General features: G+C 35.5%; 1 protein-coding gene across 1 annotated transcript; it reads right to left on the reverse strand.

The window, feature by feature from the left end:
* Positions 1-1110: 1110 nt before the first annotated feature.
* On the reverse strand, positions 1111-16453 carry LOC117923836 (coatomer subunit epsilon-1). Its single transcript, XM_034842319.1, has 7 exons — positions 16187-16453; positions 15993-16082; positions 15648-15799; positions 10289-10424; positions 10042-10197; positions 2410-2489; positions 1111-1506 (listed from the first exon to the last, which is right to left on the reverse strand). Exons 1-7 carry the CDS (start codon positions 16346-16348, stop codon positions 1413-1415), a joined length of 870 nt encoding a protein of 289 aa, XP_034698210.1. The 5' UTR covers positions 16349-16453; the 3' UTR covers positions 1111-1412.
* Between the last annotated feature and the right edge of the window lie 9578 nt (positions 16454-26031).

The raw sequence follows: 26031 nt of genomic DNA on the forward strand, positions 1-26031 counted from the left end.
AAGAAAAATGGGAAAAGACAATTTTTCTATTTAAAAATGGATACAATTTTTAAAATTTTAAAATTATGGACATCATTATAATTTTTTTTTTCTAAAAATTATTTATATTTGCAATATAAAGTTGATAAAAGAAAATTCAATTTTTTATAAAACTATTTTTTATTAATTCAATCATTTTTTTTAAAGAATAAAAAGCTATTTTTTAGAATTCATTCAAATGTGTTTTTATTTATGAAAATATAAAAAATTATTCTTAAAAATAGTTCCTTAACTTTCTCCTCCTTATCACTTGTTTTATTTTATTCCCTAATTCGGATGCGGATGACATCTCTTCAAGGGACATTTGCTTTCTTTTTTGATCCTTCACACATTATTCTTTAATTTTTCAGAGAGTGGGAAAGGGTTTCAATGAAGTACCCTAACAAAGGGTTTAAGAAGCTATATATCTTTATTGGCTAGATCACTCAGTAGTGAGATAATACATCTTTATCTTTATTTATTTACGGATTTTTAAAATTTCTTATGACATTTTATTTTTGTCTCGGACACCTCTCAAGATATATTTCTTGTTCAACCACTTCTCGAATCTCCATATTTCTTTAGTATGCTTAATACGATAGTACAATCAACTTATTACCATTTTCTCATGCAAGCCAGTTATAAGATTCAGTTTTGGCTTAGGGTTAGTCGAGATATGTCCAACCTTCACAACATCTATGACGAAAAGAAAAAAAATTTCTTGCCACCTTCTGATAAAAGGCCCCAGCCAAGGGATTAACCTTTGATGCGTCGGGGTTGGTGTGAATCTAGAGTTGCTTCCATTTCAAAACTATTTTAAGATAATTTGAGAACAATAAAGGCAGAGAAACACAAATATAGAAGATGGATGACTTATCGAAGTCAGCCTGAGGCCCCAAAATCCCATTGGGTGGGGCTTTGGCCTTGAGGGTGCACCTAGGCTTCCAAGTTGATACAACCATTAATCACTTTCAACTTAAGCTTGTATCCTCAGCGAGGGTTGGCAACAGGAAGTACTGTAAGTTCTCATGGAGCACATTCCTCTTAATAGGGCATTCTCATAACTTTAATGCTTACGGCAACAAGAAAATATATAAAAAGTAAATGAGTATTATAGCTATAGCAATGTAAAATGGGTTTATTAGTATTCATTTGCACCAAACACATAAGAAATTGAAATACTTGATAACATGTGCCCTTATCATAAAAAGCAGCTCATCACAACGTTCACTAGTAAAATAATTTGCACTCTGATCAGACACCTTTTTGCCATTCAACTTGTCTACTCTTGTAGGTTACAAAACCGAAAGACCCTCGTCAAGGAGAAAAGAACTATATGCTAACACTAACAAACACAGTTCACCCTCTCTGCACAGAATCAACTGATCCAGTCTTCAGGCAATTGTTTGAACTGCTCTGTCAAAGGCCTCTTCCGCAGCTGATGCCCGTGTGACAAGCACATGGTCTGGATGTGAGAGTTTCAACTGGCTGCAAAATTATCACATGATTCAATCATCAACCAAATCATTCGTCTAGTAACAACTCCATTTGTAGTTTGGTGGCACGAGGTATGATTTAAGTCATGAGCTTTGCCACTATATTTAAGAGCTTATGGTCCCAGGTCAACTAGCCAGAAGCCAATTCTAGGAAATTAAAGTTTTTCAATTAGGAGGGGTTGTGTGAAGTTTATAACCTGCTAAGCTAATTTTTTTGTTAGGCACAGATTACAGTAACATTTTATAAATGGTTTTGTCAAATGGAAGAAGACAGAGCCATGTACTGATGCAAGGAGTCTTGGTCAAGGATTTTCCACTTGTCCTAAAATTTTCCAGGAAAAAATGCTATCAATATCAAAGATAACCTGACAAAACTACCGTGAGCAGGAAGGGGACGAAGACCATTCAGAGAGGCTATTGTTTTATTAGTCATACATTTTGAAAGATTTGTTTGCGTTTTTAGGGACATACTCTTATTCTCAAATGCAGAATTTTAAAGATTATATGATCACGCAATATTGAACTTGACAGAGTCAGAAGGTCTATGTTTGGTAAGTGATGGAAAATTTGTATAAAAAATTACCAAAAAGGGCCAAATTTTAAATGCCTCTTGCCAGTTCCCACTGATATATCCCATTTCATTTATGAAACAGTAACCGATCCTCCATATATATATATATATATATATGCATAGATATGTATGTTATATCGTTAAGCAATCACCAGTCTTCCAGATTGACCAGAAGCTGACCATAATTGTATATTTTGGGCGAAATATTTAGATAGATGGTGATGCACATAGTTTGGTTTTGAACTACATTATTTATCGGTACAAAAAGAAAAAAGAAATATAGGAGCAAAGTACTTCAAAAAGCAACCTGAACAGATACTTTACCTGAGGTAACGAGAAGATTGTTTACCAAGGTGAAGACTGCACACAACCAGATTGGCTAGGGTTTCTGGATCTTTTGCATCCTGTATCAATTACCAAAACATACATTCATCACTTCTATAGATTAAAATTCATATCCATTTTATCCCAATGCTATTAAAATAGCAGCAAATTTGAGACTTCACTTTCTTGGTGCCAGAACAATTCAAGATTTGGGAGTTAATTGAGAAATAAATAGGGAATAATTCAACATCAAGTTGAGAACAAAATGATTAAATATATGTAGACAAAGGCAAAGATAATAAAATGGAATTTTAGAGCAGATTCCAGATTGCAAAATTGACAAACAATTTAGGTCATGAAAGCATGGTGAAGTCATGTCATCTTTGATAGGTTGGATATGGCATATAGTAGGAGAAGGGATGAGATAACATATCTTATCCTATGTTTGGTTAGTGATGGGATATATTAAGTTATCCCATCACTTATTATATCCTATATTCAATTAAACATGAGATATGAGAAGCAATAGGATAACTTATCTAACCTCTTTTTTATATCCCCTCCTTAAGGGATAAGATAATCCTAATAAGCATATCCCATAGATCATAAATTTATTTCTTTCGTCCATCTTCTTCATTTAAATATATATATTAGTCATTTTGCAAGATAAAAATTTTTTATTAAAAAAAAAAAAGATTAGTTAAGAAAGAAAAAAATATAAAAGATGTGTATAATACAATCTAAACTAATACTAATATATAACATTATTTAATATAATAGTACTATAAACAAAATACTTTTATACACTCAACAACATTATGTTTTTTATTTATTTATAATTTTTAAATATTTTAATAATGAATATTATTAACCGAGCAATTGTCTGTCTCCAGTTTACATGCACCATCATCTCTTCCTTGATGATTCTTCACAGTGAAGTTGATCAAAATTGGGAGTGAACCAGAAGAATCTTTGAAGGAATATAAGAGAGGCCTGGTAATGGAAAGATTTGACGTGGAAAGAAAGGCTTTTCAGGTTAAGTTTGAAGGCATCAATGGGGGAATGTGGATTTCAATAACAGAGAGAAGCCGAGGTTATGCTGTTTCATTAGGCTTTGGTGAGGAGGAGATGGATTGGTTGGTGGAACATTTGAAGAAAGCTATGGAGTTGGAGGCTTCCAGGGGTTTTACTCGGAAGATGAGGGGCAAAACGAGGACGCATTTGATGGAGATTTGCATCAATGGTAGAGGGAGATTTATGAAAATCACAGAAATTGTTGCAAAAAGAAAACCTCTAGTGCTAATTGTTCCTGAGGGTGTTAAAGGCAATGGGTGGGAAACCCTTAGGAAGGTGATTTCTAGAGTCCAAGATGTGTCTGATCAGGCTGTAAGAGCCTCGAAGGAGAAAGATAATGAGTCTCAGGTGAGCAAAGGAATGTACAGAGAAGGGCGGTCCTATGCAGATGTGGTTGCAGAGGAAGGACATAGAAACCGAGCTTCGGTGCCAGTTGGAAAATGGGCAAGAGCTGTAATTTGTGAGAGTAAAGGAAAAATACTTGATTGGTTTGATGTAGGGAAAGGTATTGCGAGGATGATGGGCACGAAAGGGATGGTGTCAGTAACTCCCATTTCTGAATACAAGGGATGCTTTTTTGTGGATTCTGCAAGGAGAGCTATGTGGTTTCAAGACCAAGGGAGTTTAACAACGAGAGGAGGGGTTGTTGCGTTGAGAAGATGGTCGCCAAAAGAAAACTCGGTTGTGGGTGGAAAGTTTAGAAGGGGTTGGTTAGAACTGAGAGGCCTTCCGTTCCATTTATGGGATGAGATTCAGTTGAGGTACATTCTGCAGAAATGGGGGAGGGTAACGAAGGTGGCAAAGGAAACTTTGAAGCTCGTAGACTTGTCGAAGGCAAAGATGTGGGTGGAGATGAATCCAAATGTCGTGCTACCAGCGTTGCTAGAGGTGGAAGATGGAGTCTGGTCATTTACGGTTGCAGTTTCCGTCATCGGAGAAGCTGAAGAAGACGCTCTTCTCAGGCCAGAGTCAAATCGCAGCAAGGACGAAGTTACGTCAGCGGAAGGTTGCGTCTACCAGAGGCCAAAGAACGTTGAAGGGTTACGAGCTACTGCTAGGGATAATGAGTACCACAGATGGAGGCCTCGTCAGCGCTTTCGTGCTCAGTCTTTAGCTTCAAATTCAGCTACTAAAGTGGAGAAAGGAAGGGGGAAGAACTGTTTGGGCCCAACGGCGGGAAGTGTTGACGGGCCAACAAATCCAGAAGCCATTTTTAAAGGCCGTTTTGCTAGGCCCATTTTGAGGAGAAGAACATTGGGCCTTTTGCGGGTGCGGGTCCAGTCCATGAAACTGAAGCAGGGTCTTCTAACGATGGCCCAGCAACGCCTTCGTCTTCAAAGCTTCAGCGATCAGGAACCTCTGCAAAGGAGGTGTTGCCGAAAACACATTCTCAAGAGTCAGCAAAGCTAGAAGGCAAATCAGTTACCGCAAGACGCAAGGCGAGGAGTTGGCCGCGAGCCTAAAGGTGACGTCTTTTGACCCAAAGAGCAACCTAGATGGGGATGACGCACCGGAAGCAAATCGAGGCTTTATTTGGGGTAGATCAGTATTCAAGAAGGGCGCCCTTTCTCCTGTTTCAGAAAATCCCGACACTTCACCGGGGGGACAGAGGGAGACGAAGGGATCTCGCCTTGCAACTGGGTAAAAAAGGTTCGTCCTCCTTCCTTAGCTTTCTCTGAGAAGGGTCTTCCTTTGGCTGGGGCTTTTAATCCAAATATTCTTTCCGAATCCTTTGTTTCTTCGGTTCTTCCTTCTCGATGTCAGGCTTTTTCTCCGATTCCTTTGGAATCAAGCCCTGTCTCTCAGCGTAGTCCCTTTCCGAAATTTGCTGTTGTTGAACCCAGTCGTCATGTTGGCGTGTCCCGTTCTGAAGGAGTGGAGTTTCCTCTAGAAACCTCTAACCGAAATTCTGAAGACTGTCCTTTATCTAAGGATGCTCTAAGTAGCCCAGAGAAGCTTTGTGTCTCAGGGAAGGCTCCGTCCCCAAACCCAGAACCTCCCATCCTCCCTTTGGAAGGTTTTCAGGTTGAGGGACTCACGCCTGAAAATATGGTCAAGGTTCAGTCGGTTTTGGAGAGTTTGAGGATCAGAATAGTCAGAGAAAATGGAAAAGATGCGGAAGAAGAAAACCAGAGTAATTCTCTTGCGGACAAGGTTTATTCCAAAAGGAAAAGGAGAAATGCTTCTGGAAATCGAGGAAAGGATTAGGTTTGGATGCTGGTTGTACTGGGTTATTTTTGGTTTATATGAAGATTTTAAGCTGGAATACGAGAGGATTAGGATCCAAGAAGAAAAGGAGGACTGTCAGAAGGTTTTTAAGTACTCACAATCCAGATATTGTGATGCTTCAGGAAACAAAGAGGGAAACTTGGGACAGGAGGTTTATGAGCAGTGTTTGGAAAGGCAAGAGTTTGGAGTGGGCTGCTCTTCCAGCCTGTGGGGCCTCAGGGGGAATTGTGATTTTGTGGATTCTAGTAAGTTTGAGTGTACAGAGAAGGTGTTAGGATCCTTTTCTGTAACTGTGAAGTTTAACTCTGGTGAGGAAGGATTTTTCTGGTTAACTTCAGTGTATGGCCCGATTAATCCATTGTGGAGGAAGGACTTTTGGTTGGAGCTTCAAGACCTATATGGTCTAACATCCCAAGGTGGTGTGTAGGAGGGGATTTTAATGTTATTAGGAGGATATCTGAGAAATTGGGTGGGACCAGATTAACTTTCAACATGAGGTGTTTTGATGAGTTTATAAGGGAGAGTGGCTTGCTTGACCCCCCTCTAAGGAATGCGGCTTTTACATGGTCAAATATGCAAGTTGATCCTATTTGTAAGAGATTGGATAAGGTTCTTGTTTTCTTCTGAGTGGGATACCTTTTTCTCTCAAAGTTTTCAAGAGGCGCTTCCTAGATGGACCTCTGACCATAGCCCTATTTGTTTGGAAACAAATCCTTTAAAGTGGGGTCCGACTCCTTTTAGGTTTGAGAATATGTGGTTGCTCCATCCAGAGTTTAAGGAGAAGTTTAGAGTTTGGTGGCAAGAATGTACGGGTGAAGGGTGGGAAGGTCACAAGTTTATGAGGAAATTAAAGTTTGTTAAGTCAAAGTTGAAAGAGTGGAATATAATGGCCTTTGGTGATTTAAAAGAGAGAAAAAAGCTCATTCTGACGGACTTAGGTAGAATTGATCTAATTGAACAAGAAGGGAATTTGAATCTTGATCTGGTGTTAGAAAGGACCTTAAGAAGAAGGGAGTTAGAGGATGTGTTATTAAAGGAAGAGGTTCAATGGAGACAAAAATCTAGGGTTAAGTGGATTAAAGAAGGGGATTGTAACTCTAAATTCTTTCATAGAGTGGCCACAGGAAGGAGAAGTAGGAAGTTCATTAAGTCTCTGATTTCTGAGAGGGGGGAGACTTTGAACAACATTGAGGTTATTTCTGAGGAGATTGTTAATTTCTTTGGGAATCTTTATTCCAAACCGGTAGGTGAGTCTTGGAGGATTGAAGGAATAGACTGAGTCCCTATTTCTAGAGAGAGTGGAGTTTGACTGGATAGGCCTTTTACTGAAGAGGAGGTTCACATGGCAGTTTTCCAATTAAATAAGGAAAAGGCCCCTGGTCCTGATGGTTTTACTATTGCAGTTTATCAAGAGTGTTGGGATGTGATAAAAGAGGATCTTATGAGGGTGTTTATTGAGTTCCACACCAATGGGGTAATAAACCAAAGTACAAATGCGACCTTCATTGCTTTGGTGCCTAAGAGAAGTCAAACTTTTAAAATCTCAGATTATAGACCGATTAGCTTGGTTACAAGTTTGTATAAGATAATTGCTAAGGTCTTATCAGGGCGTTTACGCAAAGTTCTTCATGAGACAATATCTGGTTCTCAAGGAGCTTTTGTTGAAGGGAGCCACATTCTAGATGCTGTGTTGATAGCCAATGAAGTGGTGGATGAGAAAAGAAGGTCAGGGGAGGAAGGAATTGTTTTCAAAATCGATTTTGAGAAGGCCTATGATCATGTGGATTGGGGCTTCTTAGATCATGTGCTTCAAAGGAAGGGGTTCAGCCAGAAATGGAGATCATGGATAAGGGGCTGTTTGTCTTCTTCTAGTTTTGCAATCCTAGTTAATGGGAATGCAAAGGGTTGGGTTAAGGCTTCTAGAGGTTTGAGACAAGGAGACCCTCTCTCTCCTTTCCTTTTAACTTTAGTGGCAGATGTTCTAAGTAGATTGTTGTTTAGAGCAGAGGAAACTGGGATTACTGAGGGTTTTCTGTGGGGAGGGATAGGACAAGAGTGTCTTTGTTACAGTTTGCAGATGACACTATCTTTTTCTCTAAAGCCTCTTTGGAACATCTTCAAAACCTCAAGATTATCCTTTTGGTTTTCGGGCAAGTTTCTGGTTTAAAAATCAACTTAGAGAAAAGCACCATGGTTGGTATTAACACTAGGCAGGAGCTATTGTCTTGTCTGGCTTCGGTTTTTGATTGCAAAGTGTCTGAGTGGCCTTTATCTTATTTAGGTCTTCCTTTGGGAGGGAACCCAAAGACAATAGGCTTTTGGGACCCAGTGGTTGAGAGAATTTCGAGAAGGTTGGATGGTTGGAAAAAGGCCTATTTGTCTTTGGGAGGGAGGATTACTTTAATTCAGTCGTGTTTGTCTCACATCCCTAGTTACTTCCTCTCCCTATTTAAAATCCCAACTTCAATTGCTTCAAAGATTGAGAAGATGCAAAGGAATTTTCTGTGGTTTGGGGCAGGGAAGGGAAGAAAGATCATCTTGTCAGATGGGAGGTTGTTAGCAGACCAAAGGAGTTGGGAGGTTTGGGTTTTGGGAAGATTTCTTTGAGAAATATTGCTCTCTTAGGGAAATGGCTTTGGAGGTTCCCTAGAGAAAGGAGTGGTCTTTGGCATAAGGTTATAGTGAGTATATATGGGACACATCCTAATGGATGGGACGCTAACATGGTGGTTAGATGGTCACACAGATGTCCTTGGAAGGCTATTGCTCAAGTTTTCCAGGAATTTTCCCCTTTTGTTCGTCTAGTGATGGGCAATGGGGAGAGAATTCGCTTTTGGGAAGATCTTTGGTGGGGTAACCAATCTTTGTGCTCGCAATTTGCTGATCTTTATAGAGTTATTTCTGTGAAAAACCTCACTGTTTCAAATGTCCTTGGCAATTCCTTTCCATTGGCTTGGAATTTAAATTTTTGCCGCAATCTTACCGACTCAGAAATTGATCTCCTTCAGAGATTAATGTCCTCCCTCAGTTCAGTGCGTTTCTCTCCTTCTTTGGCTGATTATAGAGCGTGGTCTTTGTCTTCATCAGGCCTGTTTTCAGTGAAATCTTTTTTCTTGGCCTTGTCAAAAATCTCTAATCCTATTTTGTTCCTTCCGGCCAAGTTTTTGTGGAGTTCAAAAGCCCTTCAAAGGTTAAGGCCCTCGCTTGGTTAGTAGCTCATGGGAAGGTGAACACCAATGACAAGTTGCAGTTGAGAAGACCTTACAAGTCCCTCTGTCCTCAATGGTGCATTCTTTGCAAAGGAAATGGGGAGTCGATTGATCACCTTTTTCTTCATTGTCCTGTTACCATTGGACTCTGGAACAAGCTGTTTAAGCTAGTTGGGCTGGTTTGGGTCCCTCCAAGGAGGTTTGTGGACATGTTGGTTATTGCTTTTAAAGGCTTGGGGAACTCCTTAAGAGGCAAGACTCTTTGGCAAGTTGCTTGCCTCACTTTGGTTTGGATAGTGTGGCAAGAGCGAAACAATAGGATTTTTGAGGATAAGGGGAGATCGGAAGAGACGTTATGGGATTTGATTTTGTTCTATTCCTCTTTTTGGGCTTCTTGTTCTATAGCTTTTAGAGGAGTTCCTTTAAATGTGTTACAACTCAACTGGAGTGAGGTTTGCGCTTCAAAAGTTTGAGTTTGGGGGTTTCTCTTTGTTTTTAGCTAATGTTGGGGGTTTTTATGTTGTTCAGATTGTGTAGGAAGGACCTCTCATCCTTCTTGTGGTTTCTTTTGTTTCTTTTTTCTTTCTTTCTCATGTATCTTTCCTTCTATTAATATAATTCTCTTCGTTTCTGATAAAAAAAAAAAAAAAATTATTAACCAAGAAACAAAAAATTAAAGACTAAATTATAAATTGTAGAGTGATTTACAAATAATACTAAACAGAAGAAGGATTTCCTATTTTTTTAACATAAAATATTGAGATGCAATACATTTTTCTTATTTTTAAAAATATTGATCATTGAAATACAATGTGTTTTCCATCCCATTTTTTATTCCTACAAAACTAAACATGAGCATAGTACAACATATCTGATTGTGTATAATATCTGGATATCATTTCCATCTTATATAATATCTAAAGAATATTATATTCCATTAAAAAAACATATTTTAAGATAAACATATACTATCTCATCCTATTCAGCCAATTAAACATAGCTTACAAGTATATTTAGAGAATTTCATAAAAAAATTGAGTTTTGTCCAAAAGGCTAAAAACAAACAATACAACGTAAAACCTCTACAAGATCACTGCATTAATTTATTAGTATCACTTGCCTTGTTTAGTGCTTCAAGCAACAGTGATTCAGCTTCATCAAAGTGTCCCATGTGCATGCAGCAAACAGCCTTGCCATTAAGGATCAACCCTGTCATCTGATACTTCTCAGAGAAATCTTGGAAGATTAGATATGCTTCCTGTATCTTGGAACCACCCTGAATTCATGAAAAGGCAAAATTTTTAAAATATACATTACAAATATCAACACTTTCCATTTTTAAGATAAAAATGAGAAAATGTGTGTACCACTGCCAAGTTTAGCCATGCATTTGCAAGTTGAGTAAGGGTGTGATCTTCATCCATCTGCTGCATTATCTTTAGTTGTTTCTCTGCATAATCAGACCTGTGCATCTTAAGGAATATTTGGACATTTAATGCATGCCTGCAAAAAGGGAGAAAAAGGAGTAACATTAATAAAGCTTGAGAAAACTAATATCAAGCATTCTCAGCATGAGATTTATTCTCTAAGGAAATGGTTATTCAAGAGTTACTGTGTTTCATGCATGCCTGTTAAAAGCATAACACATGTGCTACATATCACACATTTATCACATGTCACATAACATCTTTGACATAGTGATTTAGGGGACTGCAGCAGTGCAGAAACAGGCAGGTGATCTGATAGCTTAATATATATTCTTTTCCAGAACACCATAATAATAACAATAGTATTACAAAATGTAACAAAAGGGAAGTTCGAAGGCCCTCTTTACTCCCTTCTTTGAGATCGGGTTTTCTAGGGTGGTTCTTTTCTCTCTCAAAAATTCAAATATTACTTCCTTCAAGGCTCTAAATCCAAATTAGGCTTTTTTTTTTTTTTTTTTTGGGTTCCTTTTTAAGTAAGTGGTTCTACACATGAAATGAATCTATTAGACATAGGGGTAGGATTTATTTGGAGAGTCTCTGGTATTTTGCTGCTAAAGGTGCTTTTCTTTGTTTATGATGGTGGTTTCTACTAGTCTCCTACTTTTTTTATGTTAAAAATCAGTGACTAAAATGAAAGGAACAAGCAGGGATGATGTATATTGGAGAGTTATACATGTGCCACCAAAGGCACACATGGAAAATTAAAGTTCAATGTGTAGGTTTGGCTCCAATGAATGTTGGGAAGGTAACAAACTAAAATTTTTTTATAAACTTTTGATTTAGTCGGTCAAAAGAAATAGTGATTTTGATGGTCAAGATAATAATGTACACTTTCAAGACGAATCTCAAATTACAAAATGAGGCACTATGGAAAAGGGAAGGCAAATCTTTTATAGCACATTGGTGAAGGATTGTGATCCAATATGCTTTCATAGTTGTGGTTTTTCTATGGACATGTTTTGGCATTTAATTTAGCTAAGTTAACATTTTTTTTATCCTTTGTCCCTGCTGGAACTTGAACTTCCCATATCCCAATCCCAAGCCCTTGCTCCTTGAGCTGAGCCTCAAGCATGTTTATGCACAAAATAACATTCCTTAGCTTCTACTAGTGATCTTTTTGGACACCTATTCCCCTATCATACTAGAAGTATGAAAGATGTTTGTTCTCAGCCAACCTTATTGTTGCTCTGATTCTCTGGGAGGAAGAAACTCTTTTGGATGACTAAAGGGGTCATAATTGTCACCATGTAGTATGGCATATTCCTCCTCATCAAAAGCTTCATCATGGAGCAGTTCTTCAAAATCTGTCCCATAATCAGGTTCTTCCTAATGTTTGTTTCAAATGTTATTTCACTTTTTGTAATCTCTCCCAATTTTTTGTTCAGCTGTATGGGTCCTTGTAAAAGAACCCATTCCCTTGTACAAGGTGGAAGGATGTCTCGTCCTTCTTGATCTTTTTAATTAATAGAAAAGATCTATTAGCTTTTTTATCCAAAAAAAAAAAAATCTTCAAAATAGATTCCTATTTCATCAAACTAAAAACCTAAAACCTGTGTTGCCAGGCTCAGCCACTGGTCCTTTGGAGTTTTAAAGTCTAATATCATGTTACTTGGTGTCCCACACATGAGTTCAAGCACTTGGCACCTCATAATCACAAATGCAATTACACTGCATCTTTGCTAGAAACATTTTCAACCCTCTAAACAGTTCAGTTTTGGTGCTTTTCAACAATCAAAAGCCCTTTGGAAAGCCTAAAAAACTGAACAAAATGAGTTTAAGCATAAGATGTGATGGCCTGCAAACTAATTTTTTTATTTTTTTATTTTTTTTATTTATTTATGAGTAAAGCAATAAAGTATTATAACAAAGAACACCAAAACAATAACTCTATAACTCTATAAGCCTTCAACAGAAGGGGGACCAACAAAAACCTACATCCTGGTCAAAAAACTATGCCCTGCAAACTAAATGTTTTTGTTTTTGCCCTTTTTTCAATATCTATGGAAATATTATTCTGTAATTCTCTAATATGACACCAGAATATTGCTATGGAATGTTGGAAATTTAGAAAAATTGCAACTTGGAGAATCTGGGGCAAAATTGTGAATAACTAATAATCTTTGTTAGTATATTAAACTATGTAATTTAAGTTGACAATTTTATTCTATTCATTATGGCATAGGACTTTTCTAATTTGTGTGTCTTACTGTCCATTGAAGATTTAAGGTTGCTACATGATGAAACAGAATGACATAGGATTTATATTTTTTTTATAGGTAAGCAAGAAATGCATTGAAAAGTGCACTGAAGTACACTGGACGTATGCAACAGTCGCCAAAAGATGACCAAAAAAAGAGGGGGAAGGGAAAACAAAAAACTACTATCTCCCTTAGTGAGAACCCAACCAATCAATAAAATCACACAAGTACATTGGGCCTACAACTATGTACAACTTGGTCCAAGAAAACAAGTTACAAAGAAACAAGCTTCTTAGCCTTAGGACAAAGAGCTCCTCATTTTCGAATGATCTTCTATTTCTCTCCATCCAAATTGTCTAAAAGAGGCACAAAGGAGTAGTTCCCCATACTTTTCTCCAAATCCTTCCAACAAAAGACCCACACCAACCCAAGATACATCGAGGAGGGAGAACAAAAGCTACCATAAAGCCCTTGTTGTACCACAATATAGCAGGATGTGGTCACTCGACTCCTTCTAGATAGACAAAGAAAACATTTATTAGACAGGGAACACCCTCTCCTCTAAAGGCAATCTAAAGTCAGAATTTTACCCCACAAAACCTCCCAGGTAAAGAAAGTAGTTTTACGATTTATATAAGGTTTGTAGTGGATGGAAGGTTTTTTTAATGAGTAAAAATGGTTTTTAAAAACATTTTACAATTGTAATTGGATTTATTTTGAAAATCCTAATTCGTCTGTCTTGTGTAGGTCCTAAGGTAAGATCCACCAGGAGTACGTATGGTGTTGCATCGCGGACATGAAGTTCAATGTGGGTGCTGGGGAGTAAGACTTAGGGATAACATCTGTCAGGTAAATCTGTGTATTATACTTTTGAATGGTGGATTTTTTATTAGAGGTCTCTGACCTGTGATTTTTACATCCACACATTGTGTGAGTAGTTTTTTACTAAAAAAATCATGTTTGTTTTGTGTTGATTATTATTTGGGCTTCCCTAAATTAAAAGGAGATAGTTAAATAATTGAAGATATTTATTTTTGGACTTAAAAGGCTTAAACACCTATTCACCCCTTCTAGGTGTTAACTAAACTAAATCAACTAACTTTCAATTTTTAAATTCCTAGCCACCTATTATTAAAACACTATCACATTGTCCAAATAATATTATAGAGGAAGTTTTCTATCAATTTCATATTTTCGCAATTTGTCGTCTTTGTTTTCCCCTTTCTCTCATTAATTTTAACTCTTTGCTCTAGGCTGATATTCTCTATTTCAGTCTAGCAGTTATCAACTTTACTTCCTTGCTATTTGTAGTCTCCTTAACAAAAAAATGTATCTAGAGTATTAGACCAGTTTACAAATCCATCCTGAAGGCTACCATGGAATTCTAGGATCTTGATCATAGGTTTGACTCCCATTGCAGAACATCTCGAACAATTGAATCCTTATGAAATCCCTATGAAAACCCCAATAATGAAATAGATTCTCAAAAAACTCATCTGATTTTCAACGATTTTCATCTTTGTGAACTGGAATTTTAATCAGGCCAATTGTTGATGAAGGTGTCAATTTGTCTCCTTAGTGGATCGATCTTATTTTGGTAGTGCAAGCTTGCTATGATGCAAAATAGACCCTATCTTGTCAACAAATTTGTGCAGAATTTATACAATTTGGATGTTGCCAATGACCAAAAAGAAAAATCTATCATCATATCAAGTTTCAAACATAATATCTTGTTATGAATAAATTGGTCATCATATCACTCCAAAGACATTTTCTCTTGTTATAAATAGGTAGACTGAAGATAATCTTTTTGCTGCTAGTTTGGAGGCGTAAAGTGTCCTATCACAGCATATTTCTCTTCCTTGTGTTCTGACAACTCCAGATCTGTTCCATTTGTAAAGCTTGTTGCTTAATTAACCATACCATTGCATGTCCCTTCAGGTTGCTCTGAACAAAGTATAATATTTAAACCAAGTTCATCCTACAGATAGGTCCAGGATTACAATCTCCATAAAATCAGAGAGAATAATAGCTTGAGTCCCTTAATGAAATTTTCCTGCATCACTTCTCCAAGTCCACAAAGAAAACTTGTTGCAACAGAAGATTAGGCAGATATTATCCTTTTAGGACAGCAACTTGATGCATTAAACCATTTCCTTTGAGGATATCACAATTAGTTAATGTTCTGATGGATTTCTTATCTGTGGCAGAAGCCAATAATTACTTCATAGTTACTCCATCTCCTCCAATATAGTGCTACAGATTTAAGCCATTACAAAATCTTGTTTATTTTTCTTAACATCCTTTTTGGTGGCTTCATAATCATCACAAAAGGAATCAAACTTAGATCAGAACTATGGGTTTGTGGCCAGGGTGTTAGATGATAAAAAATAAAAAATAAAAATAAATAAATAAATCTTCAAGAAGAGAAAGGAGTTCTTAAGGGATATCAAATCATTAGTCTCTCTTTCATTACAACTATGAAAAAAGAAAATGTAAATTCCCACATATGATTCAGAATATTGCAAAATTTGACATTAGAAAGGAATGGGTAAGTGAAATGTTGATAAAAAGTTCAATACCCCACCACAAAGTTGACCCCAAGAACCATCTCCCAAAATGAGTCATGTAAGAGGAGAAAAAGTATTACTGCAAAAGCTTGATCTAAGGATGCTGATGGCTTTCCCTAGGGCTACGTTGGCATCCAAATCACCTTGTTAATTGGTAGATGAGGATCCCACTGACCCAACAAGTAAAATGACTTTTGGATATGTAACATAACACTATTTGCTGATAATAAATTTCCATACTTACAATTTCTTAATCATATATCTAACAATCACAAAAATAAAATAAAATAAAATGTTAAGATCAACCCATTCTAGATCAAGTGTCGCTTAACAATGACAACCTGTGGAGATCGAACTCTAGGGAAATGTACAAATTCTTAACTAGATTATAGACACACCAATTCATATGATTGTAGTACACTTACAGAGAAATTTTTCAAGAGTATTTAAAAAAATTCAAATGAGACTTACAGTTCCATAGTTCCTCCAGGATGGGTATGTTTAAGAGCTTCATTATAGTCTTGCTCATGCATGAAGACGATCCCAGCAATCAACCTCAGAATCGGGTTGTTACCAATGGCCGGATCTCCCAACAACTCCTTCAGACTTGAAATCGTGGATTCCTGTGTATTTCAGAACGAACATAAATTAATTCAGTTAGGTTCATTTTCTCCACCCAATCCAAAAGTTGGTAATTTCTCAACTTCGTCACAAACAAAAGCTAATCAAATCAAATTCAAATCCAGATCTCTATTCCACTCTACCAAACAATTCAGATCTAAAAGGGAAAAGCAAAAAACAAACAAAAAAAAAAACCTTATTTTCGGGACTCGAGAGATATAGCGCGAGCAATTTCACGGCCTGGAGAGGCGTGGCGGCGGAGGAATCGATCTCGTTGATAACAAGCTAAAGAATTAAAGAAAAACAAAAGGGAATCACAAGCGGATAAAAGAAAGACCAGATCAAGAGATAAAAAAAGAAGGAAAATTTTCTAGGGCTTGAGAGGGAACCTGGTAGCTGCCGAGGGCAATGTAGGATCTGTGAACGAGGCAGTCCCTCTCAATTGAATCCTCAGGAGAGAGATTTGGGATGTCGCTGTTGTTGATGGCGGCTTGGAAAGCTCCCAAGAAAAAGTTGTTTCTGAGACCGAACAAAAGGTCTGGTGCCGCCATGCTTGCTTCTCGCTTGGATGCGGATCTCGAGTTTTCTCCTCTCTTCTTTCTTCTGTTTCGGAATGAATAGATCTGCAGAAATGGGGGGAGACCGAGAGAGACCGCCTAACTGCAACTTATAGGTATCAAATTTATCAATTGTATACAGCCTCCTCTTCATTCGGGTAATTTTCGATTATTGTTGCCCATGGTACTTAGTATGATTCGAATCACCAATACTATGATTCTAGGCTTGAACCTTTTTTTTTTTTTTCTCTTATTAATTTACCTAAATTTTCACATTAATGGTTTTGAAATTGTGAAAATTTTATCAAATACTTGATAGTTAAAATTTCATATAAAAGTAAAGTATGTTTTTAAAAACTATATATTTATCTTATTTCTTTAAAACCGCTTTCAGAAATGTGAGATAGTAACAATTTTTTGCTACTGCAATTTTTTTTAAACGGTTTTTAAAATAGAAAATATATATAATACTTTCACTTTTCTATTTTTAAAAACAGAAAATAGTAATAACTTTTGGGAAAAATGCTCATACACCCCTTAAACTTTTAACTACCGGTCAAAAGACCCCCTTAACTTTTTTATTGGCCAATTTACTCCTTAAACTATTCATAACTGCCAAATTAATATTTCAGTTAGTCACACGTTAAAACACTAACGGAATAAACACATGCCACTCACGTGGCTTTTAAATACAAACTGAAAAACACCCAAACATCCAAAACCCAACGGAAGAGAAAAGAACCAGTCCAGGTCCGGTAGAGAGAGAGAGAGAGAGACTGCACGCCGTTCATTGGCTTCTGGATCATTACAGAACCAATTATTGTGTTTGATATTTTTTTGTAGCAAATGGGTTGCAAGGGAAACTTGGAAGGCCAACATATTTGGAAAATTGGATAACCAAGCAACCAAACCCCCTTAGCAGTAGCCATATCTCTCTCAGGCATTTAATCAAATAGCTCTATGGCATCCTCAAATGCAACAGTTGGTGAAAGGCACATGGAGAAAGTAAAAAACCAAGAATTTCATAGAGACCCAACCCAGAAATTAAACCAAAACAAGAATTTCTACAATAAAAATTCGCACATGGAGATTAAAAAAAAATAAAAGTTCTTAGAAGATTTAAATATCAAGACGTAAGAAGAAGAAGAAGAAAAAAAAGACATACCCAGATTGAACAGTGCGGCAGAACCACCAAGGTGCCGTCGGGACAAGAGCGGCGAGACGGCGGAGAGAAGCTTGGCAGTGGCTATGAACGGCGTGCAGTCTCTCTCTCTCTCTCTACCGGACCTGGACTGGTTCTCTTCTCTTCCGTTGGGTTTTGGATGTTTGGGTTTTTTTAGTTTGTATTTAAAAGCCACGTGAGTGGCATGTGTTTATTCCGTTAGTATTTTAACGTGTGACTAACTGAAGTATTAATTTGGCAGTTGTGAATAGTTTAAGGAGTAAATTGGTCAATAAAAAAGTTAAGGGGGTCTTTTGACCAGTAGTTAAAAGTTTAAGGGGTGTATGGGCATTTTTCCCATAACTTTTATATAAGATATAAGAATTTTGAGAAGTTTACATTTAAAATATAATGACTTTTTAAAATTGATTTACAAATTGAGGTATTAAAAAAAATTTCCTACCTAAGTGTTAACATTTTTTAAAATAGTTTTTTAAAAATATTATATTTTTGGTATAACAATTTCTACTTCTCATATAAAAACTTCTATTTTTTAAAAGTAAAAGCAAAACCAAAGTAACACTGTATATAATTTTATATATTTCATTATAATATATTACGGATATTTTATATTTTAAAATAAAATAAAATAATAAATGTGCATAAAATAAAATTCTTAATTCACTAATTACATTAATTAATTAATTAAAAATTTTAAAAATTAAACTTGAAGGTTAAAACAACTAAAAAGTGTTTAAAATAATATATTTAAAAATTGAAATTTTTAAATAGGTTAATTAGATTATAATCATAATAACAAGTTTAATGAGTTGTATTCATGTTATTAGGTTATTTGTATCAATTAATACTCAATACAAATTAAAATATTTATTAAATGGGTTAAACATGTTTATTGTGTTATTCATGTAATAAACATGTTATATTCATATCAAGTTATTTTGATATGATTATTAAATGGATCATATTCGATTTTGAGTAAATTTTTACTATTTTTATCTCAATACGACACAAATATAACACAACATGACCTATTGTCACGAGTAGTTATCATCTTGAAATAAATCATAAAGATGCCAACAAAAAGGAACTTAAAATTACCTAGGAATTTCTAGAAATTGATAATAAACTGTTATTTAGGAATTATAAAAATGGATAATAATAATAATAATGACAACAAGAAGAATGAAAGAAAAAAAAGGAAAAGAACTTATTTGTTCAAAAAGTAATCAAATAAAAGGGAGAAAAGAAACGAATTGAGTGAATGAGAAGAAAAAAATTCTCTCTTAATATCAGTATTTGAGTCTTGATATGTATTTTTTTTTAAGTTTATAAAACTCTAGATATTGGTATTTCATTTAACGAAATAATAAATAAAGTTAAATATGGAAATAAATAAAATAATAAAAGAAGGGTCAAACAAGACAATCGAAAGAAGAGAAATGGGGAAATGGTGGTGGTCAGCCACATAGCTTTAGCATTCACTCTCATCTTAGTTTTAAAATGAATTGATAAATGTCGAACTTCTCTACTCAATATACAATTTCCTTAATTGAGCATGACATTATTATGTTCTAATAGGTTATTCAAGAGGTTCTACTTAGGTACTAACCTTAATGCAATTTAGGTACTACTTTAACACACTTTAGGCACTACCTTAATGCATCTTAGGTACTACCTTAATGCATCTTAGGTATCATCTTATTGCACCTTAAGTATTACTTTAATGCACCTTAGGTACTATTTTAATGCACCTTTGGTATTGTCTTAGTGAACCTTAGGTATTACCTTAATGGACCTTAGGTACTTCATTCTTGAACCTTGGGTAATTCCTTTGTCAATCCTAGGTACTAGCTCTGTCAATTATAGTACCTACTTTGGCATTCAATAAGAATGGAGAACATCTAGATGAAGATGATTTGAGAATGTTGCACTTCTCTACTGAAGACACAATTTCTTTAATTGCATTTTAGATACGAGCATGACATTATTATATTGTAATTGGAAGCTTAGGTAACCTTAATGGTGTGAAGGTACTACCTTAATGTATCTTAGGTACTATTTTAGTGACCTTAGATACTACCTTAATGAACCTTAGGTACTATCACACCTTGGTTACTACATTTGTGAACCAACTATAGTTACTTTGTCAATCCTAGGTATTATTGTACTCAATCATAGGACGTATCTTTGGCATTCAATTCCATCCTAGTTTGAAAATGAATCAAGAGATGAGACTCAATACACAATATCCTTAATTGAGCATGGAATTATTATGTTGTAATAGGTTGGCCAATTGGTTCACCTTAGGTACTACCTTAATGCACCTTAGGTACTACCTTTGTGAACCTTAGGTATTACTTTAATGGAGCTTAGGTAGTTCGTTTGTGAACCTTGGGGCGTTAGTTTAACCTTTCTAGGTGGCTCCGTGCTCAACCATAGGACCTAGGTTTGGCATTGAATTCCATACTAGTTTTAAGATGAATCGATAAGTGTGGTATTTCTCTACTCAATACACAATTTCCTTAATTGAGCATGACATTATTATGTTCTAATATGTTATTTAGTTGGTTTCCCTTAGGGACTACCTTAACGCACCTAGGTACTATCTTAATGCACCTTAGGTACTACCTTAATCATCCAAGGTACCACCTTAGTGAACCTTAGGTATTAACTTAATGGACCTCAAGTATTTCATTCCTGAACCTTAGGTAGTTCCTTTAGATATTGTAGGTACTAGCTTTTTGATTCATATGACTTAGCTTTGGCATTCATTATGGATGGAGAACATTGTTTGAAGACGAGCGATGTTAGAACTTTTCTACTCAAGACACAATTTCTTTAATTTCATTCTAAATACAAGCATGCCATTATTATGTTATAATTGGTTAGTCAATTGGAACCTTAGGTACTACCTTAATGGTGTAAAGTGATGGGAAAAACCTAGATCTCTTTGTTTCCCAAGCTCGGATCAGGTTAGGAACATGTATTACTATCCTAGGTTTTTTTTTTAAATCCTATGCACAACAGAAAAATAACATTTTTATACTTTAAAAGGATTCAAAAAGTGCTAACGAAAATCATACCTCAGATTCAGACGTTCCCGAATCAAATCCACATAGTGAAGGTGAAAATCGAAATCGTAGAAGTCTCGTAAACCTAAAGTCTTCTACTCGATGAAAAACCTTGATTTTGACACATTTCTGGTGGGGAGGAAAAGAGGGTGGAGGCTATATCTCTCTATCTCTCTAGATGGTGGAAGACAAAAGTTATGGAAACCCTAACCCTTATGGGGTATTTATAGGGTTCCTAGATGAGCTTAAGTGGCTTGAGGCCACATGGGCTTGGTCACTTAATCTAGCCCAAAATAGGTTTTAATTGATTAATTAACCTAATAGGGCATACTAATTAATCAATTAGCCAAATTCAGAGACCTCGTTCACTTACCCATATGCAACTTTACGTAATTACCAAAACGCTCTTATGCACAAAAGTAAACTTAGAGCTAATCTAACCTTCTTAACCCATACCAACAAGGTATATGAGCTCAAAGTAGGGACCATTGAGACCTATAGGAATACTAGCTCCCTCAAAATCCAATTCTAAAGTTGATTCAACATCCCACTATATATAATCAACTAAACTCTAGTATCCTATGTAAATAACAACGAGACACTAAGTGCTCAGGTCTATGACCTGCTATCCATTGTGTTCAGTCTTTCCATGACCTGGTATTCATAGTCTAATAAGGTGAAAACTGTAAACCTTTTAAGACTATCTCTACCATCCTTAAGTTACATATCCTCTTATTGTGTGTTCAATTAACATATCTTAAATCTTAAAGAGCCTATGTTAAGTTCCACTTAAGGAACTACTATAACCATAGTTTTTATGAACACATCTCCTTAGGATCACTCAAGGGGATACACTGTCTCAATCCTAAGGGATATCATGGTGTCTTTATTGAGAATACCTATTGCTATTGGCTTCCATCAACAATGACCCAATCCATAGGGAATATATGATGAACTTAGGATATCACACGTAGGTCAAAGTAATTGCTAACTTTAGCACAATCTCAATATTCTCTCAAGGTTGAGAGACAACACAATGAAGCAACTTGGTGAGGTCATGACTACTTGATAGCCTTAAGTCATGACTCACTATAGGTCTTATCTAATGTGTAACTATACACACTAGTGCACTCACCATGGGAAACCCATCCCGATAGTTAAGACCAACCATCCCTCCAATTAGGAGGTGGTACACTACAACCTCTAATGGGTTGCCTAGACCCATGAATCGGTTGTGAACAAGTCATTTATTTGCAAGGAACGCATGACTTGGATCTTTTATGCTACTCCTAATGCACTTAAGTCATGTACAATGCAAAAGATGAAGACAAGAATACTCATAAAGTATAATACATGGAATAAGGATAGATAAAAGTGAAATTGGAACATCATTAAATAAATAATGAATTTCAAATTTATTACATCATGTCATACTTTTAAGGGCTCTATCCTAACATAAAGGTACTTCCTTAATGTACCTTAGGTACTACCTTAGTACACCTTAGTGAACCTTAGGTATAACCATTTGTGAAGTAGCTTAATGCACCTTATGTACTATGTTAGTGAAGCTTACGTACTACTTGAATTTAAGATAGCTACTATCCTAGTGCACTTTAGAGATGAAAACATAGTTTTATTACCCTAGATTGTCTAGAAAGAATGAAATTGAATAAGCTTTGCAACAATAAAGTAATTGTTTAACTTATGGTGAAAATACATTTAAAAAATCATTTCCTTAAATCTTTGCTGTAATGGGTCAAATGTTTAAGAGATGTCAGTTTTCTCATTTTAAACTTATTTGCTTTAGGGTTGATTTCATTTATTTTGCCTAGCATATGGTTTTCTTTTATTTTAGCTTTGATGGAACTTGTATGCTTTCTGTGACTTAGATCATACCCTCTTTGTTAGACACTTTATCTAACATATATCCTCTTAATTTTCCCATACATGTGGGATTGCTTATGTTAACTAGTAATGAATTAGGGAGTTAATGTCAATAATTTCTAGCAAGTTGTTATCATAGTAGATTATATTTCAATTCCTATAGTAATTTTGTTGAAGTTAATATAGCATTGAAATATTAAGGTTTTAAATTTCGCCAGGAGTTTAATCTCATTCTTCTTTAATTTGGCTATAAAAAACAATCTTAAGGTTTATTTGAATTTCTATATTGACTTTTGATTAAAAGTCTCTTCTTAGGATTTATGGTAGCCTATTATGATTTTCTAGAAAAGTTCATTTTTGAGGAGGGTGAGAGAGGGGGAAAGTGTGAGGAAGGTGAATGGGGAGAAATTTGTACTGTGTTAGTACAAGGTTAGTCTTGTTTTAGAAGCCTTTCACTGGTTACACAAATGATCTAAAGTCCACAATTAAGGTCCAATTGTACACATCCAGAATATCACACCACCAAACTCCATCCTCACACCCCCTGCCTACAATCAACCCACAAACACCTTAAGTTTGTTTTTTTATGAGTTGTTTTATTATTATTTTTTTATAAGTTTTGTTTTTTATAAGTTGTTTGTTTTTGGAAGCTAAAAATTGTGGTTTTCCCTAAATAGTCTTCTCTCTTATCTCATGTTTTCTTCTCTACTTTTTTATTTTCTCTTGTTATTCAAGTACTTCTCAATTAAACCTATTCTACTTGCTTTTACAAAAGATGTCATCTTTCTATACTGCAAGATAGCCTCTACCTCAATGCTCCAACCACTATTCAGATTCATCCTTATTGTTTATATATTATAATTACATATTGTTCTCAGCTTTGTTATAAACCTGTAGAACCTCTTTAGAAGACCACATTGCCAAATCAACATCATTATCATTTGCATAATACTAAGAAAATTTTCCCTGTTCAAACTTTTGCTGCCGTAGAGCTACAAGACCTTGCTAGAAATCTGGTTTCATTTTCAATGCTTCCTCGTATCTCTACTTTGCTTTAAGACACTATTTTTCCATCTTCTTTTTGCAGACACCCAAAGCGAAGCAGTAAACGCCTATGACATTGATGTCATTACCATCCGAGGCTTGAATGCGGTGACTAACTTTGATATCAATAGCTATGAAGTTCACAACATACTACTAAGCATTACATTGACCATTTCTGTTGCTGCAAAGTGGTTTAAAGATGCTGAGCATGTTGAAATGACTATAGATGGACAGATGACAGTTGATGAAATCGGCTCATAGCTAATGGCTGGATTCATACAACTTGGAAGTATGGAAAAACATACTAGATATGGGGAAAAAGAGATTGGGAGGGAGGGGGTAGAAAAAGAAAATGGGACATGCCTTGCATCATGCTCTCCAACTATGATATTTTTTCACTTCAATGGGATACAATTATAAGCTATGATATCTTTTCACTTCAATGCATGTACCCTTATTATTGCAACCTTGAAAAGGCTAGAAAATGGGCAACAAGTTGGAAACCATGTTTGTATCCTTGATTTTGCAATTCAAAGAATGAAAATGGAGCAGTTTTATGGAGAATAGTTTTCTCTAGATTCGTTGAAATATGCTATTATTAGCAAAACATGTTACAGAAATGCATTGTCAATTTCTACCACATGCACCATGAATCTGACTAGTCAGGGCTCTTCCATTATTACCATATCGTCTAAAAAGATTAAATTTAGTCTTGATGGGTTATTTGGAATATGAAATCGTTCAAATTTTTATTAGGTGAAGAAGTTCAAATGTGTTACTTATGGTGCCCAGATGGTCTCGAGTCCTTAAGGTCAATTGGGCGGGCTAAAGAGTAACATCCCATTCAATGAGATTTTAAAGTGAAGATGATACATCCATTGAAGAAAGTAAGGCAAAGAATCAACCCATTTTGATGGCTTCACTGCAACTTTTATTAAGCTTTCAAAAAGAACAATAGTATAAACATGTAACCTATGGCAAGAGTCATCTCATTAGACAAGTGAGATGTTATGATAATTTCTCCTTTAAATTGGTTTACTGAAAGTGTTTTGCTAATAATATTTGAGACGTCTACCAGTCCAGTTGAGTCTTCTTTCAACATCTTCACGACCACCACCGTTACCTAGTTTTGCATGTCATATCTACGAATTTCCAATGATGAATTTGTATCAGCGCCTAATGCATTATTCATTGTATTATTCGCTAAGGCATGAGTTTGAGTTAGAGGAATGACTGATGACAAAGTAGAAATTGTAGTAGAGGAGAAGAGACATAATAGATGCAGAGAGAAAACTTGTCCCAAGGAAAGGGGGATAAAAATTACAAGAAGGAAAATTGTGTTCTTGAAAAGAACATGTAGAGAATCATAGTTTTTCAGCATATAATATCTAATCTATAAACTACAAACAATAAAAAAAACTAGACAACTACAATAGATTTTTGTAGAATTATGAAATGATCAATACCTAGGAAAATATTCAAAAAATAAAATCATGACTTTGGCATAATATAGTTGCCTTGAATGAATAACAGATCAAGAAACAATAAAACACGGGAAAATAATTTACATACTCACAGAAAATGAATTTTCAAGTAAGCGAAACACAAGGACCCATATGCGTACAAGCATGTCAAATGGAAAAGAGTTGTATAATGGCAACACCATTTGTCTACTAAACATCTGTCCAACATGATCTTGAAGTTGAGCTGCCAACACCTCCAACCAAGCAACTACATTTTTTGCATTTCTTCTAACCATTTGACCAGCCCCAACAATGTCTTCACCTCCACCAACAAAAATCTCTATCAACATTGTTAAAATACCTTCTAGCAGCATGAACACCATATTTGTCCCCATTGTCTCCCTTAAGGTTCTATCTTCTTAGGTCCTACAGATGAATAAAGAAATCTTTAAAAAATATGAACCCATGAAAAACAAATTTAATGATATCAAAAAGTAGATAGCCATGAAAACAATTGGTAGCAATCGTTTTAGTAAATATATGACTTGAGAATAATTTTTGCTCTTCACTTAAACTCCTCACAAAAGCTAATTGCCATATGCTCCAAACAAAATTAACATGAAATAAACAAAAAATGAGAAGACATTGTGTAGAAAGATTTGTATCACATGGAACACTTTAAAAATGATCACAATTATGAACGAAATTCTAGGGTTAACCTGAGAACTTTGTTTGTAAGCTTCCTTTATGGTACAAAGCTGCCAATATTAGTTTCTAGACAAGTGTATAAAGTAATATTATAATTTATATGGAATTACTAAAGCTACATTCTTCACTCAATAGAACTGTTTCATATATTAACAGAAAAAATACAATTATGTTGAAATGTGAAGCTCTAAAATCACAAAAATGGCCCACTGAGCTATAAATCCCCAAGGCTACATATCAGGCTTTAAAACAAAGTCCATAAAAAGTAAGGGCTTAGTTGATGATGTTCTTTGTATTTATATTGTGATTTCTGTTTTATTTTAC

Source organism: Vitis riparia, chromosome 10, assembly GCF_004353265.1.
Source record: "Vitis riparia cultivar Riparia Gloire de Montpellier isolate 1030 chromosome 10, EGFV_Vit.rip_1.0, whole genome shotgun sequence".
Taxonomy (NCBI): Eukaryota; Viridiplantae; Streptophyta; class Magnoliopsida; order Vitales; family Vitaceae; genus Vitis; species Vitis riparia.